Source organism: Alligator sinensis, unplaced genomic scaffold, assembly GCF_000455745.1.
Source record: "Alligator sinensis unplaced genomic scaffold, ASM45574v1 scaffold919_1, whole genome shotgun sequence".
In the NCBI taxonomy this organism is placed as follows: Eukaryota; Metazoa; Chordata; order Crocodylia; family Alligatoridae; genus Alligator; species Alligator sinensis.
In genome coordinates, this window is record NW_005842191.1 from 476,703 (window position 1) to 494,715 (window position 18,013).

Below are 18,013 nucleotides of genomic sequence, written 5' to 3' on the forward strand. Positions count from 1 at the left end.
CGCAACTAGAGTACTGCGTCCAGTTCTGGGCACCACACTTTAACAAGGACGTTGACAAGCTTAAGAAAGTCCAAAGAAGAGCCACCCGTATGATCAGAGTCTTAAAAGGCAAGTCATATGAGGAAAGGCTGAGGGATCTGGGACTCTTCAGACTGAGGGAAAGAAGGCTGAGAGGGGACCTGGTAGCAGCTCACCGCTACACTAGGGGAGTACATCAAGGGCTTGGTGAGCAACTGTTCACTAGGGCACCCGAGGGGAAAACCAGGAGTAATGGCCACAAACTCCTGGAAGACCAGTTCAGGCTCAGCATTAGGAAAAACTTGTTCACAGTCATGGTGTTCAGACTGTGGAATAAGCTCCCTCCAGAGATGGTGCAATCACCTACCCTGGAAATCTAGACAGTCACCTTGCTGGGGTCACCTGACCCCCAGTTATCTTTTCTGCTTTGTGCAGGGGGGTGGACCCAATTATCTTCCAAGGGCCCTTCCGGCCTTACAATCTATGCATCTATGACTCAGCCTGTCCCCATGCTCAGGACTGTGGTAGTCTGAGAAGCTCAGTAACTCTCTTGCCCAAGTCTAGCAAGGATCCAGGCTCCAAGTGTTTCTCTGCTTGAGAGATGCACCCCCCCTCCAATCTAGTGATTGCCAGAGCAAGCCTAACACATGCGGACTGGACTGGTCTCCTCACAAAACACAGTAGGGCCACTTATTTCTCAAACCCTACTAGTTGGGCTCCCTCTTACAGAGGTGCCTAGTGGATATAGCTTTTACCAAGGTCGTGCTCTGGATTCTCCCAAGCTCCTCATTAGACCTGGCCCTCAGGTGTGTGGTGTAGGGATGGTCTCCAGGTACTGTTGCAGCTTAAAGACCCACCAACTCCATGGGGATGCAGTACAGAGTAAGGAAGAGGTGCACATCCGGGTCAGTCAGGACTCCCCTCTACATTACCCAGGAGCTCAAACCTTTTGTTAAACAGATACTGCCAAGGAAAAGGAGATCACAGTGGGGGCTCAGGAGCCCTCCCACCCTGCTGCAAGAGGCAGGGGAACAGATACAAGTGGGTCTTGCTCTGGGGAGTGATACCTTGAACATCAGTCCTCCAGGCTGTCTGAGGGATAGGACAGCCCACTCCCTGCCTCTGACAAGTCAGAGAGCAAGGGCAGGTGCCTCAGTAGCTCAGGCTGCAGTAAAACTACATCTCTAGTACCCTTGTCCTGTGCTACTGCACTTCGAGAGTGGGACAAGTGGCACTTGGCAACAGGCCCTGTGGTCCTGCAGTCCCCTCCAAAAGGCCAATTCCTCCCTTATCCCAGTCTACTCTCTAGGAGCCATAACAGGCAGCTACATATGGTTTACAAGATGAGGAGCTAAGCTCTGCCATAGGCCCGAGGTCCTCCCCATCCCTACAACCTCCTCAGCCATGCACTCCTCTGCCTCCCTCCCATTAGTATAAGGACAGGAGGTGTGGCCTTGGGCTGTGTGCCTTGCTACCTGTCACTGAGCATGGGGTGCTTAGACCAGAGTACCAGTTCACGCACTCAGGACTCATTAGAGCTCATTCCTGTTGACAGCACTTGGACACCCACAGGACTTTCAGTCTTGCCTTGCACATGGGACATCAAGGCATGCTTGAATTAACTACAAAAAAAGGGCAGGCGTGTCCAGCCTCTGCTGGTTTCCCCCTCTGCCTATAGGAATGGCTGGGAGATGCAGAAAGAGGTCATGAGGGAGGGGGACCTTGCTTAAGCAATTACTAGGGGGCATCTCACCCTGTGTGGATAGGGTATAGGTCCATAAGAAGCATGAATTCATACAGGTTTGGAAAGTCTTAGAACCAGAACAGGGCATTAGCCCTGTCAACCCCAACGCAAAAGGCTGGGAAGGGGCACAGAAGCAGGTCAGTCTGCTATCTATGCTCATACCAGGTATGACTCAAGCAGGGGCTTTGCAAACTTTGGCCCTGTCTGACTGCAAGAGACGAGCAGCAGAGGTGTGGGAGGGAGGTCAGTGTCATCAGCCACCCTGTCACTGGCTCCTCTTCAAGGGCTGACAGGAAATGAGACAGCTGTCGTGACAACTGTACGTCAAGCAAACCCCACACTCTTTCCACACAGTGACTGAACAGCAGGCAGATGGGAAGGAGTCTGGCTCCCTCTGTGCTAGGCTGCCCTCAAGGCAAAGATGGGCTATGAGGTGTTTGACATGAACAGTGCTGTGAGCTAAGGTGAGAAGGGCCAAGAAGATTTACAGAGATGAGCAGAAAAGGTAAAGTCCGGAGCATGAGCACTCAGTGTCATCTATGAACCTGCCACAGCTGCCCATAAGTGCTCTAGAAAGAATAAGGTGTCTGCACAGAAAGAAGGAGCTACAGCAACTGACCCAGAACCCCATCACCTGGACTCAGGACCCAAGGGCTCCAAATGTCTCTCTACAGAAAAGGAAGCACTTACCTTGCCATGTCACACGACTGGGTGATTCACATTCTGCTGTCAGTTGCATTTCTATTACTGCCTTACCTGACACATGCTCCCCAGAAGCAAGGGGCACAGGGATTGGGATGCATGGGAACATCAGTGACCACTGGGTGGTGTGGCTTAAGAACAGTCAGCACAAGAGGTCTGTGCTAATTACATGGCTCCAGGATTCACTATATGCGCTCTGAACCAAGAGGCTCTCCCTTCCAGGAAAGCAGACAGCAAATGAGGACACAGACACAGCCCCAGGTGAGGGGTTTGTATTCAACTGTCACAAGGGTAACAAAATAAACGTGTACAAAATAGAATTAAAAAAGCAAGATTGCCAGCAGGTCCAGTCTCCTGCTGCCAGCAGTGGGGAGGTCACTAGGAAGCCCCCACCCAGAAAAGGAATGTCTGCCTTTCTTTGGCAGCCACAGGAGATGCTCTGTCCAGCAAGTGAAGCGTATGAGATGACCCTGGCTTCAGGAACTTGGGGCAGCTCCTGGCTTTAGCAGAACTGTTGGACAGCAGGGCAGGACTTTCAAACATGTCCCCAGTAACCTTAACATTGTATTCAAAACTGCTGCTGACAACGGAGGAATGCACACGTGGGGGATAACACCTTTGTGCCTGGAACTGCCAAGTGCAGCTAGACGATTCACTTGTCTGTAGCAACCGAAGTGACAGACTGCTGGTGACAAAAAGATAAACTCCTGACAAAGGCAGCAGGCATATATGCTCTGTTTGATTAGGGACAGAGATCTCTGTTCCAGCTGGCACCAAACATATAGAGCTTAGAAGCTCAAGGACCAAGATATTCCCGTGGCCTTGGCAGAGGGACTATGGATGCAGTTTGCTGCATTCCACCTACAGTCCAAGAGCAGCAGGGCTCAGAGGGACAGAGATGATACCCTGAAGCATGTGATAAGGAGAGGGGCTCAGAAACCTGGGCAGCGGACACTGGAGCAGTCTCTGGTTAGCCTCTGCTGCAGAGAGCCCGATGAGCATATTCACATAGGGTAGTTCAGGACAACATCCTGCTTGGCCAGCTCTAGCAACATGGGATCGTCGAAGAACTTGCTGATGCTGACGTCCTCGCTCAAGCCCTGCGGAATGAGAAGCAGCAATGTGATGCTAGAAAAGTTCATGTAATCCCTAGCAACTCCCCCCAGGGCAGGCACTTGGTCAGAGAGCTGGACTGACAGGTACAGCAGTGGACCCATTATGCTACAGCACAAGAGATGCACGTCTAGGGCTTGCTGCAGGCTTTGGGGGCTCCTCAGCTCTAGTTGAGCCACAGCCACCTTTACTATCTGATTGGCTTAAGGAAGGAGCTCTAAAATAGGTAGACAAATGCTGACAGCTACCAAATGAGGGCGATCCATTAATAGGTGGAAAGTATCCCCAGATGTGAAGGAGGCAAGTGACCCACAAGCCTCTGCACTTGAGGGTCCAAGACATCCCCAGCATGCTTCCTAACCCACTCTGAGTAACCCTCTTCCCCAGAGAACAGAGCAAGGTCATATTTGGCACCTATGTTCCAACAGACTGTGCTAATGATGCTCTTTACTAAAGCTGTTGAGTCTGGCTTGCCCCAAAGCATGAACTTGGTTACAGGCTTGCTGAAAGGCACAGTGGTCTCTATGGTTGCAAGAACACTAGGCCATTTCAAAAGGGGATGACAGAGTTGTGGATCCCATGGCACTCCTGGGTGCAAGGTGCATGCTGTGCCAACATAAACAATCCAGATGAGTCCTGGAGGTTGCTGCTGGCCTTACCTTCCTGCGCCTGGTCTTGATCATGAACTCTCTGGCTAGGTGAGGTGCTGGCTGGGGCTCTAGGGGTCGAATGATGATGCTCTTGTCCAGGGGATCTCCAGGCACGATCTAAAACAGGATCAGATTGTCAGCCTGGGAGAGAACCATCACTCCACCATGGAGGGCCACTGGTTTAAACTCATATTCATGAACAACCCTTAATTAGAGCAAACTGGAAAGTACTTGAGGGCATCAGAGTCCAGAGAAAAATTGGGAGTCACTGCCCTCAGCAGCTTGCCTCTTCCCCTTCATGGAGAATAAACAGGAAGCAAGCTTACAGCAAACAACCTGGGACAGATCGGAGGCTCTGTTTTACCTCCCCTCATAATCTTTATTTCCTTTGTTCAAATTGTACAGCAAGGATGGCCCTTCCCAGGTCAGCACAACACAGGTCTGCAGTGCCAGTCTGGCTGGGCAAGATGCCCTCACTGATTGCCTTAGCCAATGGAAACTCACCTGCCAGTGGTGGAAGACAGACAGTGAGAAGGCCTGTCCCTGCGTGTGTGTCCTCAAGTCGGTTTCAAACCCAAATGAATCAATAGCTGGGATGAAGGCTTTGATGGTGTAAAGAGGGGAACCTGGGATAGGAGCATCCTGGGTCACATGACCTCTGCCAAAGAGTTACAAGGGATTACTCTTCCTATATCTGCCCCTGAGACATTAGACAAAAACCACCCCTCACAACATTATCTTTGCTCATCCTCCCAGTCAGCACTGTAGACCAGAGCCAAGTACACTCAAAGGGCTGGGTTTGAGCTCTAAGACTGTATCGGGGTAGGCAAACCCTGACACACGTCATAACATGGCAGACAAAGGCTTGGCATGTGTGCCTCAAGGCAGACAGCAAGGAAGGGACCGGGGCTGCACTGCTATAACAAGGATTGGGCCCCTTGTGGCTTCTCCACTGTCTACCCCTGGCACATCAACATCTTACAAGTTGAGGTTGTGGGTGTTTTTGGCACTATGCCCAAAAATAATGCCCACCCCTGCTCTTTATCATTCCAGTCTTGACAAGCCTACACCCCAATCTCTAAGCACGGTAGCACTGTCATGACAGGTGGGATCTCCTGATGAGGTCAGGCACCTTTCACAGGTATGAATTCCATTTAAATATGGATTCCATTTCAATAAAGATGGACTCTCACTGGTTTCCTGTATGCTACAACTCCCCGGGGATGCCAGGGGGACAGGACTTCTGGGGTAAAGAGGTATGGCCTTGCAAACATGCATGTGATGCAATCGCAAAAAGGCAAACCAGTTTGTATAGCTTACCTCCGCCTGGCCAGCACAGTGTAGACTGCAGACACGCAGTCAGCAGGGGCCTGCACCTCCACAAAGTAGTATGGCTCCATCAGACGTGGGGTGGCCTACAAAAAAAGAGAGGGACAGGAGATGCCAGGCATGCGTCAAATGTAGCACGAGCCTGTCTGTACCTCCAGCACTGTCAGGAAGACAAGGATTTACTGCTGTGTACCTGATCCCTGACCCCAGCCAGTCTCCAGAACAACTGCCTTGTTGCAGACATGTAGGCTCCTGTCAAGCTATTGCAGGTTTCTTGTCCATTTTACAAGCTCCTCTGGGCAAACCCACACAAGGAGCTACCCTTGTCTTGGCTCAAAGCATCTTGGCTGGTCCCCCCCCACAATCTCTCAGCAGACCAAACACATCAATAGAACTGGAGACAGAGCAGATGCTGGCACCTTCTCAGCCAGGCTGGGTTTATGCAGTTTGTAAAACAGGCTGACATCACTTATTGCTAGGCCAGCCTGCCTGCCTACCTCCCAGGGTGTTTGGAAGATTAATTGATCAATGCACTGATTTAGACTCATCTCCCTGGGATAAGGACTTGCTGGTGTCTGTATAATGCTACACACCTCCTCATCACTCACTACTGCTGCTCACTGGAACAACTGGCTCCTCACAGATCTTGAAGGAGACTGGTGCAATATTAGCCCACGTCCCCTCTATGCACAGCACATTCCTTACCATAAGAAAGGCGGAGTATACAACTCTCCTGGCTGTTGGGATAATCTGCCCACCTCCCCGGTGTAATGGCTCTTGAGCAATCACTGCATCCAGAATCTTAAACTTCACATTGCGGATCACTGGGAGCAGGGAAGAAGGAAAGAAGACAGTTAATGATCTCCTGGGACAAAAGGGATTCCACAAAATCCCAGCAGACTGCTCCTCCCTGGGACCACCTGACCCATCCCCAAAAAGACCAGGTGTCAACAGAAATCTAGGGCTGCCAAAGGACATTCTTGGAGGCTTCAGCCCAGAAGGGACCATTACAGTCACCTAATCAAGGCTGTCTCACTTCTGGGTGGCCGGGGGCTGCAGGGCCCTGGGCCACACCCCGACTACACGCTGCACAGGCCAAAGGCCTCACGATACAGTGCATGCCCCATCTCAAACCACTGCACCATGACTGCATGCACCTCCCTGCAGTACCTTCCCAATGCTCCCACACCCTGCACATTGTGCCACATGGATCCCTCCCACTGTGCCATGCAATGGGAAACTTGGGCTGTGCCACATAGGGTTTCTGGATCCGCCCCCGAGTCATCTGGCCATGGACTCCCTTGGTCTCACCTGCAGGGGTAGGCTCAGACAGCAGAATCCTGAGAAGGGAGGGAAAGCCCAGAGACTCAGGTAGCAGCAGCTGCCAGAGCAGTGGGGAAAGCAGTACTTGGACTGAGAACTGTTTGTTAAGCCCCTGGGGGCTACAAGGGGCCCACAGGTCACATGCTGGACAGCCCTGACCTAGTCCAACAGCCTGCTTAACACAGCTTGGGGGCAGGGGGAGGGGGGAAGAGGGGGTTTACCCCAGAGAGACCACCAAGATGCTTAAGAACTAGTGAATTCACTATTCTGCTTTATTTTCACCTCTTCTAAGCTCTCTTACTTACACTCATCACAGAGGGGCCCTTCCCTAGTCCCCCACTGGAAACCCTGCACGATGCTGTCCTTCACAGAGCCCAGCAGCGACTTATCCACCTAGAAGGAAACAAACTTGCATGTTAAGAATCACAGATACTGCATCAAGAGGCAGAGACAGAGAAGGACACGTGTTTCTAAGAGCACTGTTTGAGCAATCCTCCTTTCCCAGACAAGGAAGAAAAGAAAGAGATCTCGGGACCATAATTTTCAAAGGTTAGCATTCAAATCTAAGGAGAAAAGTGACTTGGTTTTTCGAGGCGCTAGGAAACACTAAAGGACAGGCTGCTTCTTTGGCAACTCTGAAAACTTTGGGGCCAAAAATCACAGCAAATCAGCAGCAAAGCTGGCACTAGGCAAGAGTTTCCCCTCGTCCTAATCAGCAGACAGCACTTGTTCAGAACCTTTTCCAGGGGGACCTGGGAAAACTTGCTTCCTCTACATACTGCAGGATGGACAAAGCTACTTCCAGCCATTCTGGTGTGACTACACCCCACAGGAGCCTAACCTAAATGACCCGCTCCTGTCTGCTGCTTACCTCTGATGGCAGCGTGTCATCTACCAAAATGTTTGGGCCAGTAGCATCAGGTCCAAAGGCCCAGATGGAGCGGGCAGCCAGCAGATCCCAGTCATATTTGGTCTGGAAGAACTCACCTAGCTTTTTCCTGATGGAAAGGGAACAAAAAGGGGAAAAGCATTAGGGCACCCAGTTACCACTCATCATTTAGAGACTTGCTCCCATTCCCTGGGGCTTTACAGCTCCCCAGTCTTTAAATGATTGCTCTGCTGGACCACAAGTGCTTATGAACTAGGAGGGTAGACAGTTTAGACCTGAATCCCTTTTGGGTTCCTATTCCATGGGGGCTCTAACTTGGTGTTGTGCAGCTCCCAAATCCACACATTTCCCTTTGATCTTGCATGCTATCTACCCTTCAAAAGCTTCTGCTTTCCTCAAAAGAACAGGCATTTACTGGGTCAGACCATGTTCCATCTTGCCTAGTCTGCTGTGACACAGGGGGGGCTGAGAGTGCATGCTGAAAGGGACAGTGAACTGGGTATGATATGGGTTTTTTCCGTTGTTCCTTCCCAGTTGTAGCCTCCATCATTTAAGATCTAGGAAGTTCTGATTCTAAGGCTGTATCCCCAATTCCTGTACTCAATAACTACTGATGTACCTTTCCTCCAAGAATCTGTCCAATCTCTTTTTGAATTTGGTTGTGGAAGCAGACAGTTTAACCTCTTGTAGCAAGGAGTTTCACACTTTAATTACAAACTGTGTGAAAAAGAACTTCCTTATGTTAGTTTTAAATTTACTACCTACTAGTTTCATTTTATGACCCCTAGTTCTTGTATTTTTATTGTAAATAACTCCCTATTTACTGCTTCCTCGCCATTTAGTATTTTGCAAACTGTTATCATGTCCCCACTCCAGGATCTCTTTTCTAAACTGAACAAGACTAGCCTCTTTAGTCTCTCCTCATATGGAAGTCCCTTCATATCACTAATCATCTTTGCTGCCCTTCTCTGTACGTTCTTTAGTTCCTCTGTATCTTTTTTTTTGAGGTGTGGGGACCAGAACTGAGCACAATATTCAAAGTGTGGGTGCACCACAGATTTATAAAGGGGCATAATGATACTTTTTCTTTACAGTTACCTTCTTAATAATCCCTAGCATTCTGTTTGCCTTTTTGACAGCTGATGAGCACTGAGCTGAAGATTTAGTGAACTGTCCACAATGACTCCCAGCTCTCTTTCTTGTGTGGTAACAGCTAATGTAGAGTCTATCATACTGTAGGTATAGTTTGGGTTATTTTTATTAGGGGTGCGCTGATAAAGATTTTCTTGGCGGATACCGATAGCCGATTATTCACCAGGCATATCGACCGATACTGATCCGATAACCGATTTACAGTAATGCAGCCAGGCAATGTGGAGAGCAGGGCCCTGCAGGTAAGTCTGTGGAGGGGAAGGGGCATGGGGGAGGGAAGGGGCATGGGAGTCAGATTGAGGCCACCATGGTGAGGGAGGGAGTGGGCCAGAGGCAGGTGGCACTGCGCAGCCAGGGTGGTGAATGGGACCCCAGAGCTGGGGCAGAAACAGGACGGAGCCACGGGCAAGTCGTCCAGAGGGGTGAAGGAAGTCAGCCATACTTCAAACCAGCCATACCTGTTCCATGTGATCTGGACCACCTCATTCTCAATGTCCTCAGCAAGCCCCTTCTCCAGTGGCTCTGCAATCATGGTGATCTTGTTCCTGAGCAAAAAAGCAATGCCCATTAGCTGGTAGAAGAGATAGGAGTCTTTTGAGAGAGAAGATTTAGCTTTAGAAGGCTTTAGTGAAGTGGAGTAGGCTGGGAGGAACCAAGAGACAGGTACATTGTGCAGCTCGTGGCTAGGGAGACTTAAGTCTTAGAGCATGCAGTTTCCCAGGGGAAGGGACTTCCTACTATCACCCTGGGGAGACCATTTCAGAGCTGAACTTGGAAGGAGAAGAACTATTTAAGCTAAAGGACCAAAAAAACCCCACCACAATCTAGTTTCAAGATGGAGTTTGATGAATGCATTAATGGGATTCCTTGAGTGGTTTATAGTTGCCTGTGGTGACAGGGGACTGGATGTGATAACCAAGGAAGCTCCATCCAGTCTGATGTTTCCAGATTTCACCCTTCAGCAATTTTCCTTGGTATTCTGCCTACACTTCCTTTTCAAGCCACCATACACCTCCTAGTTATACCTCCCCCTTTGATACCCCAAACAGTCCCTCCTCCTCCCTAGGCTTTACTTCTTTTAAATACTCTTCTTACACTACCTCAGAAGGTGAAAGGGAGCATTAGGCTGCAAGACTCCACTGGGTTGTGGAAGGCAGCAAAACTATTATGGATTACTAGAAGCTGGAATTGTGCTCTTGTGCATGGCAGATCTTGGGGGCAGAGTAAGGCTCCTGGGTTCGTCTGCTCTGGGACCCCAGAAATACATTACTGGGTCTCTGGGATTTCAGACAACAGATACTCTGAAAAGGAACTGGGAATTGAAGATTACAACTGAAAGAAAGGAAGGTGGGAACTTCTCAGCTGCTTTGTTGTGGGGAGACTGTGGAGGTGCCCTTTCTGTCTGCACCAGCAGATGGCACAAGGGGACACAGAGATGCCTTTCAAATTAGTGGAGATATACAGTGGAGTTATGAACAAGAGCCACTGATGTATAAGGGCATGAACTACACAGTGCGTATGAGCTACTTAAATACACAGCTTTTCCAGACAGCAACAAATTAGAGCAGACTCCTTGGATACTGAGCTGGGAGTTGGTAATACTTAAGTCTACAGTGAAAAGAGGCTTGATCTCTTGCAATGCCTGATCTAATGGACACACCAAATGCTCTACTAAATGCCCTGAGCGCCACATTATCAGGTGACCAAGCCTTACTTCTTATTGGGTGTCTCCGCAAAACACTTCAGGGAGGAGGTTTCCACCACGGTCTCACAAAATGTCACAACTGGATCAGCAACCTTCAAAAACAGCAGCACCAGTGGTTTGTCACTTCTTTGCATTTATCAACTTTACAGTAACACTCAGACTATTTGAAATCTTTAAAACTCTGATAGTTACTAGCAACTCCTGAGATCATTAAGACAAAAAGTGATTCAATTAGTGATCGTATAGGTTGTAGCTTTGGCCCATAACTTATACTCTGGGCTCCACAGCACAACAGGAACATAGACCACAGAAAACACCACCAAATTCTTTGATAATGGTAATCTATTGCCTCTGCACAAAATACCTCCATTCACATACCTCCTTCTCCTCCCCAAAGGCATGTGGATTGGAATTTTGAGTTGGAAGCGGTCACTGATGTACAATTCATCAGAAGTTATTTCTAGGAATTACCATTTCTGATTGAGTTTTTCTACTGTATTGAAGTGGTTCTGCTCTACAGGGCTCAGCCATTGCAATGTTGCATGGACAGCCAGCTCTCAGTGTCTTTAACCCATGTGTAGATCATGAAGAGGATCTTACAATGGTTTCTCTCAATCCTTCAACCCTGGTGGCTGCCAGTGGAACAAGCGTAGCCCCAGCTGCATGTCTGTCTCTATGGCCGATAGATTTCTTTACCCAAATAGTGACTGAACCAGTGAGATGAGATGGATTTAGTTTGGCAAGTAGCAAAAACCTGCTAGAAAAGCAGATTGTAGACAATAGCTCTGAATTTACTAATCATGAGTCTAAAGTACGTAGAACAATTAAAAACCAGGTATACACTTTAGGTTTTCAACTTCAAGGGTAAATGCTGTGAAATCAACAAAATCAGACTGTGAAATCAACCAGACTGAGGAGCTCTGGCATTTCACTGTGGAAGAAGCTTGGCATTTCTTTAGGGCAGAGGTAGAAACTGCCTAGCACTTGCATCCCAAGCAAAGGGATTTGCCTTAACATCTGTTTGACCAGAAAACAGTCTCCCTACACCTTGTGAACCTGAAGACATAAAGAATGGCCCTAATATACTGTGGAGCAATGGAGGTTGTGGCAACAAATCCCCTTCACCAACCAATTTCCACACCCCAGAGATACTTCTTATGTAGAGTTCCCAACTTTCCTCAGTAAAAATGGCAAGAACAAAAATCTCTCTCACTTTGATGTCAATCTCTGAGTACATCTTCCGTAAATCATGCATCACGCAGTCCAAGTAGAGCTCCCCTGTACCCAAGATCACATGCTCTCCAGATTCTTCCACCTGAAACATGAAGAACAGATGGACTTAAGCTACACCATGACAGACGCAGTATGCTGCATCCCTTCTGGCCTACTCCCTTCTAGCCCAAGGCAACATTAACCAGGAATAAAGGTGTTTGAACCAGAACTAAATGGGAGAAACTCCAGGCACCTGAGTCCAATGAACAAGGTAAGCAAAGATAACTTCTGGCAGGCAATGGAGGGAGAGGAGAAAGAAGAGCCCCAGCCTGAGGTTCTTAGGAAGTGGTGCAGGACCATTTGGCTATGAACCAGCTCAGAAGAACTCCATACCCTGTCTCTTCTGACAGTGTGTGCTAAAATGTATTGTGGGAAAAAGGTATCTTCACCACCTTCTTTCATCAGAAGGTATCTCCAGGAATCGCACAGGTGTCCTGGCTGGGTTAATCCCTCTGAGAACCAATATAGAAAAGAGCTTGGAAGCAGACTGTCATGAATATGGAGATAAAAAGATGAAGCTAATAATGAACTATTTTTAAACATGTGAAGTAGCTCAAACTGGCAGCATTTTTGTGGGCCAAAGAGTGGGACATGGCCTGGGAGTGAAAGGGCTACAGGCATGAGGATCAGCCTTGCCCTGGCACACACCTTGGTGGTGAGTGATGGATAACTTTTGTTGACTTTCCGCAGGCCATCCAACATCTTAGGGAGCTCTGAAGGGTTGACTGGCTCCACAGCTATTTTGATGACAGACGTGGTGTTGAACTTCAAAGGACGAAAGATCTGAGCCTGAAACAAAACTCAAAATAATAAGATTCCTACTCACCACTTTGTAAACTGGCTACAGTTGGAGCCTTGAATGAGAAAAAGCATGTGGGACCATATCATGGAGGCTGTACAGTTGAGAAAAAGCCTCCTCCAAGGCAGAGTGCTTCTTCAATCCTCCCTCCATTCCTGGTAGTAACAGGCACCTCTCAGTACCCTTAAAACTGATCACTTACTGGGGCTACCTTGCTCATAATAGAAAGCAGTGGTTTTGTGTATGTAGGAAGCAGGGCAGGGAAGTCACTGGTGCTTGAAAGGACATTGGTCATTGAGCAGCTGTCATATCCATCACAACAATGGCACTGCCCTAACTAGATATCATAGACATTAAGGGTGGAAGGGACCTTGCAAGATCATCGGGTCCAGGCCCCTGCCCAAGGAGCAGGAAGTCAGTTGTGGTCAGATCACCCCAGCAAGATAAGCATCCAAGCATTTCTTAAAGGTATACAGAGTAGGTGCTTGCACCACTTCTGTGGGGAGTCTACTCCAGAACCTGGTAGACTCAGGTGGTAATAAGTTTTTCCTTATCTAAAAGAGTTTTCCAGCAGTTTGTGACCGTTAGACCTTGGGGTGCCCTGGTGAACAGATGTTCTCCCAGTTCCTGATACACACTCCTTATATACTTATAGGCTGCCACAAAGTCACCTCTGAGCCTTTGCTTCTCCAGGCTGAAGAGTCCCATGCCTCTCAGCCTCCCCTTATAAGGCCTGCTCTCTTGACCTCTAATCATATGTGTGGCTCTCCTCTGGACTCTCTCAAGCTTCTCCACATCCTTTCTGAAGTGTGGAGCCCAGAATCGGATGCAGTACTCCAGCTGCAGCCTCACCAAGGTTGAGTACAGTGGGAGGATGACTTCTTGGGTCTTGCTTGAAGTGCACTGGTAGATGCAAGCCAGAGTTTTGTTTGCTTTGCTGGCTGTGGCATCGCATTAGTGGCTCATATTCATCTTGTGGTCAATCATGACCCCCAAGTCTCTTTCAGTCGTGGTGCTAGTGAGTGTAGCATTGCCAACCCTACAGGTATGATATGGGTTTTTTTCTCCTGAGGTGGAGCACCTTACATTTCTCCGTGTTGAATGTCATCTGGTTTTGATCCGCCTACCTTCTGAGCCTGTACAAGTCGACCTGAGTTGCCAGCCTGTCCTTTAGCATGACCACACTTCCCCATAATTTGGTGTCATCTGCAAACGTAACTAGTCCGCTTCTGACACCCAAAACGAGATCATTTATGAATATATTAAAGAGTACTCGTCTGAGTACTGAGCCCTGGGGGACACCACTGGTTACCATGTGCCATGTTGACTTGGTTCCATCAACTGTCACTCTCTGGGGCTATCACTCTGCAAGCAACTAGGAGCAATGCGGTCTCACACAGTACCTCCTCATTGCCTCTGGGTTCCGTGATGGTTGCAGTCTTCACAATGGGCTGGTCCACTCCTTCAATCAGCACCCAATTGCCAGCAGGTACCCGGTTCACCTCTATGTGGTACCTACAATACACAAGATGGGAGTGTACTGAGTACAATCAGTGCTGTGAGGCCCTTCATGGTGCTGCCTGACACAATGCTCCACTTTCCTGGAATCACAGACCCCTCATACCCTAGTTATCACATAAACATATCTGAACTTTTCTCCAAGCAGCCCAGTGCCTAGAAACCACAGCTCTGCCCACTAGTTGATGCCCTGCACCCATTCAAACCTCTCTTCCACTGAGAGATGCAGATAGTACAACAATGATGACAGGAAGACCTGGTGTTTAATTTATGTCTAAGGGCAAGATAATGTAATGAGATAACACCTATATAAACTGTGTTTCTCTCTCTCCTCTATACATCTCTGTTTCCTTTGCTCACACAAGTCTTGGGATAGGGTTACAGCCAAATCTCAGTCTTAACTGTCAGACAAGGGACCACACACTAGCAGCAAATCACTCCCCTAGCCCTTGAGTTTCCCTCCTCTCACTGAAGTGCAAGATAACGATTAACTGTTATTTTTCTTCCAGAGGAACATAACCGAGAGTCTCAAACTCTCCACTGACACTACCATACCTTGCAACCGAGATCCAGAGACGCCCCACAGTGCAGATCTGGGAATCCTCCTCGTCCTCCAGGGTGTAGTTTTCTCCAAGGACCTTGACAGGCTGCCCTGCATGGATGGTCCCACTCAGCACCCTGCCAAAGGCATGGAACTGCACCCCATCATCCGTGCTGTACATTTTTGTGGTGTGACACATTAATGGACCCTTTCCCCCCAAAAAAGAAGAAAGCAAAATAAGTCAATTCCAAGATATGCATATACTCCCAAAGCAGAAATCAGACCTAGAGGAATCATTGTGAATGCAATAATTGGGGTTTGTTTCCTGGAACTCAGGCTGGAAGTCACAAGGAAGGTTTTTTGGATCCTCAGTTTGCTTCACTGCTTGGAATTATGAATCCTCTTGCCTGTGCTAATGGCATGATGTCTCTCAAGTGAAAACCAAGTCCAGCAGCTGCCATCCCTACATGGCACCACCAATGTAGCCAGCAGCTGACCTAGCTCATGGTGCAACGTCTGATGGGATTGCAAGTGAAACAATTTGGAGATGGCTGCCCCTACCAGGACAGAATACCTTAAAAGTGAGGTTGAAGAGATGAGAGTGACCTGCTGACCTGCCAATTCAGCAAGAAACCTAAGCCCCTGTCCACTGCAAGCAAGCCAGGGCTGTTGGAGGTCCCATCTTTCAGACAGAAGCCAGGTTGTACCCACTTGTGGAAGATCTCATGACCATATCTGCCTTTGTAAAATCCTACCAGGGCAATTGTATTTCAAATACAAATGGAATCGTATGAGGTACTATCCCTTTCAACAGTTTAGGGTGACCACTGCTTTGCTATTCAGAACTCAGTTCTTCACTTCCTCTTCTAAACAGCTGTCTAGCTTTGGTGGTGCCGACAAACAGCTGCTGAATTCCATCCCAGGCAAAGCTACATTGGCAGATGAATGCAAGATTCTATTCCACCTAGTTCCAGCCAGCTTTTCCAGTTAAGAATTTCGTGAGAGAATCAGCCTTCACTGAAAATAGCAAAAAAGATCAGCACAAGGACATGAACAACTAATCACCACACTGCAATACCCAGCAGCTATGAAGTTCTGACCTAGTCTCTGCCTTTCCTCACATCCCTCCCTCTCTCTCTCGGGCTGCCCTGGCAGGCTGCTAACGTTTCTCCAAGTGGAGAGATTTGTTTCAGTACCGGATGAGAGATTTTGAAATGCTGCAAGTCAAATCTGTGCAGAAGCCTCTCACTGTGGTGAGGATGATATTTGCTACAGCTGTGCTATGGAAGATTTAGAGAGGAGTAGAAAAGTTTCCTTACATCAGGGTCACACTCGCTCATGGCCTCTCCCAGGTCCGAGTCGATGCCTCCAGTGTAGGTGTGCTCAATTTTGGTCTTGGCTCCCACCTTTGGGGAGGGAATGTGCTGTACACACATGTCCACAAATCCTAGGAGAGCAAAGCTACATGAGAATGTTGCTATTTAGATGAACTGAAAGTACAGAAAGTAAGGCTGCTTGAACACACAAAGCCTTTACCTTCAAGGACTGCATGCATTCTAAAAGTCACAAGTGAAATGAAAGTAATGGCCTTAGCTCTCTCTGGAGACAGTTTATATACTGACTGTTCAAATGAAGTGCAAACTTCTGACAGCCCCAGCCAAGAAGTACAGTCTGGGAGCATCACTTTGGAAAGTCAAACTTGCCTCTGTGGCACCACAGCTCTGAATGTCTGGCTCATACTACAGAGCCTTACCTGTGAACTCCCCAAAGAACTTTTTGCAGACCAGTCGTAGCAGGGGTCGAATGTTCAGTTTCAGCTCCTCCTTGGTCAGATGAATGCCTAGCTCATCTAGAGTCCTGGGGAGTGTGGTGTCTACATCACCGACCACCTGTAAGAGAATACAGGTTACTGTGCTGACTCCATGCCACTAACTCCTGGGTGCAGTCAATGATACCTCTTAGCCACTTAAAGTATCACTGGGATAGCATAAAACCTACATCCAGGCTCCAGGTTAATACATTGGCTTTTTACCTTTGTAGAGCTGGGCTCAGACTGGTTTTGCAACTGCCAGGGAACCATCTGGTTCGAAGTTACTAAGTGGTAGAAGTTTCTTAAAACCAAAGCACTTAATGTGTGTTCTGGTAAGTAGAGTTCTGGGTGCATGACGGTATTGGGAATAAGGAGCAGGAAGGGAAGGAAAGGAGCTGCCCAACTTCTTGGCCTTCTTATATGCAGGCATCTGTGATCATTGAATTTCCCCAAAAGGACAGCAGACATGCAGAACCACCTAGCGTTCAGGGCTTAAATGCTCGTGGCTTGGAAGGATTGTAACTCCTCAGTGTTTGGGGCTACTCATAACCAGAGCTTCAAAAAAGGGAAGGAAAGGAGAGAGCAGGCACCTACCTGAGCCAGGATCTTGTACAGAGGCTCAAGGACAAACTCTACAAAGCTGCGCTGTGAACTGCTGGTTGGGGCTTTTTTAGTGAATTTTCGCCTGTGGGAGAGAGTCAGGAGGAAAGATGTGAATGGCAAGTCCTGTGCAACGTGGCAGTGCTGTCTCACAGGTGTCATATATGTCAGCTCCCCATGAGACCAGACAAACTTATTCCCTGCCCCAGTTCTCTCCTGAGCAGGCAAATGGACTTGACTAGTTCTATAAAAGGTCGTGGAGCTCTACACCTGGCTATTAAACACACATGACAACAGTGCACCCTTAAAGGAACTGAACCTGCAACCCTTCAAAATACCTGAATCCTCAGAGGAACCGGAAGCAACATCCCTTGCTACACAAATAATGCAGAGGGGATACACTTATTCCACATGTAAAGATGAAAAGTGACACAGCCACACCAAGTGGAGCAATACTGCACTTGCTCTGCAAGATAACAATGCAGATTCACAACAAAAGTTGAGGCCTCAACTCAGCTCCCTCCAACCACTCTTTGGTTCTACGGGACAAAGAGCAAACAAGACACCGATAGCAGCAGAACTTGACAAAAGGGATTAAAAATGCTCCTTACGTCTTGGGGTTGAAGTAGATGTCACCCCAAAGCCGCTTTGCAAACTCCTGGTAATTGATATCTCCTAAAAGGGGGAAGAAATATAACAATTTATTGTGATATCAGAGGGAGTTTTGCCCCCCCTATACTGGGAGGGTCTGTATTTCTTTTTAAATAAGAAGTTTAGTGCTGGGGAGGGGCCACTTGAGAGTGCGAGGTATGGGAACTCAGATGGCTGCACAGCAAGCTTCTCTCATA

At 48.2% G+C, this 18,013-nt stretch overlaps 1 protein-coding gene across 1 annotated transcript in view; it reads right to left on the reverse strand.

The window, feature by feature from the left end:
* Nucleotides 1–2,720: 2,720 nt before the first annotated feature.
* The window catches only part of EFTUD2 (elongation factor Tu GTP binding domain containing 2), a 32,716-nt gene continuing 17,423 nt past the window's right edge, over nt 2,721–18,013 (reverse strand). Inside the window, exons 11-27 of the mRNA XM_006026364.2 lie at nt 17,777–17,840; nt 17,160–17,250; nt 16,509–16,644; nt 16,075–16,202; nt 14,770–14,963; nt 14,100–14,211; nt 12,546–12,686; nt 11,839–11,940; nt 10,635–10,717; nt 9,379–9,465; nt 7,751–7,877; nt 7,185–7,272; nt 6,262–6,380; nt 5,548–5,642; nt 4,732–4,885; nt 4,237–4,344; nt 2,721–3,564 (exon numbers count right to left, since the gene is read on the reverse strand). Coding sequence (XP_006026426.1) covers nt 3,469–3,564; nt 4,237–4,344; nt 4,732–4,885; nt 5,548–5,642; nt 6,262–6,380; nt 7,185–7,272; nt 7,751–7,877; nt 9,379–9,465; nt 10,635–10,717; nt 11,839–11,940; nt 12,546–12,686; nt 14,100–14,211; nt 14,770–14,963; nt 16,075–16,202; nt 16,509–16,644; nt 17,160–17,250; nt 17,777–17,840 — 1,925 coding nt within the window. The 3' untranslated portion in view covers nt 2,721–3,468. The remainder of the gene's footprint in view (nt 3,565–4,236; nt 4,345–4,731; nt 4,886–5,547; nt 5,643–6,261; nt 6,381–7,184; nt 7,273–7,750; nt 7,878–9,378; nt 9,466–10,634; nt 10,718–11,838; nt 11,941–12,545; nt 12,687–14,099; nt 14,212–14,769; nt 14,964–16,074; nt 16,203–16,508; nt 16,645–17,159; nt 17,251–17,776; nt 17,841–18,013) is intronic.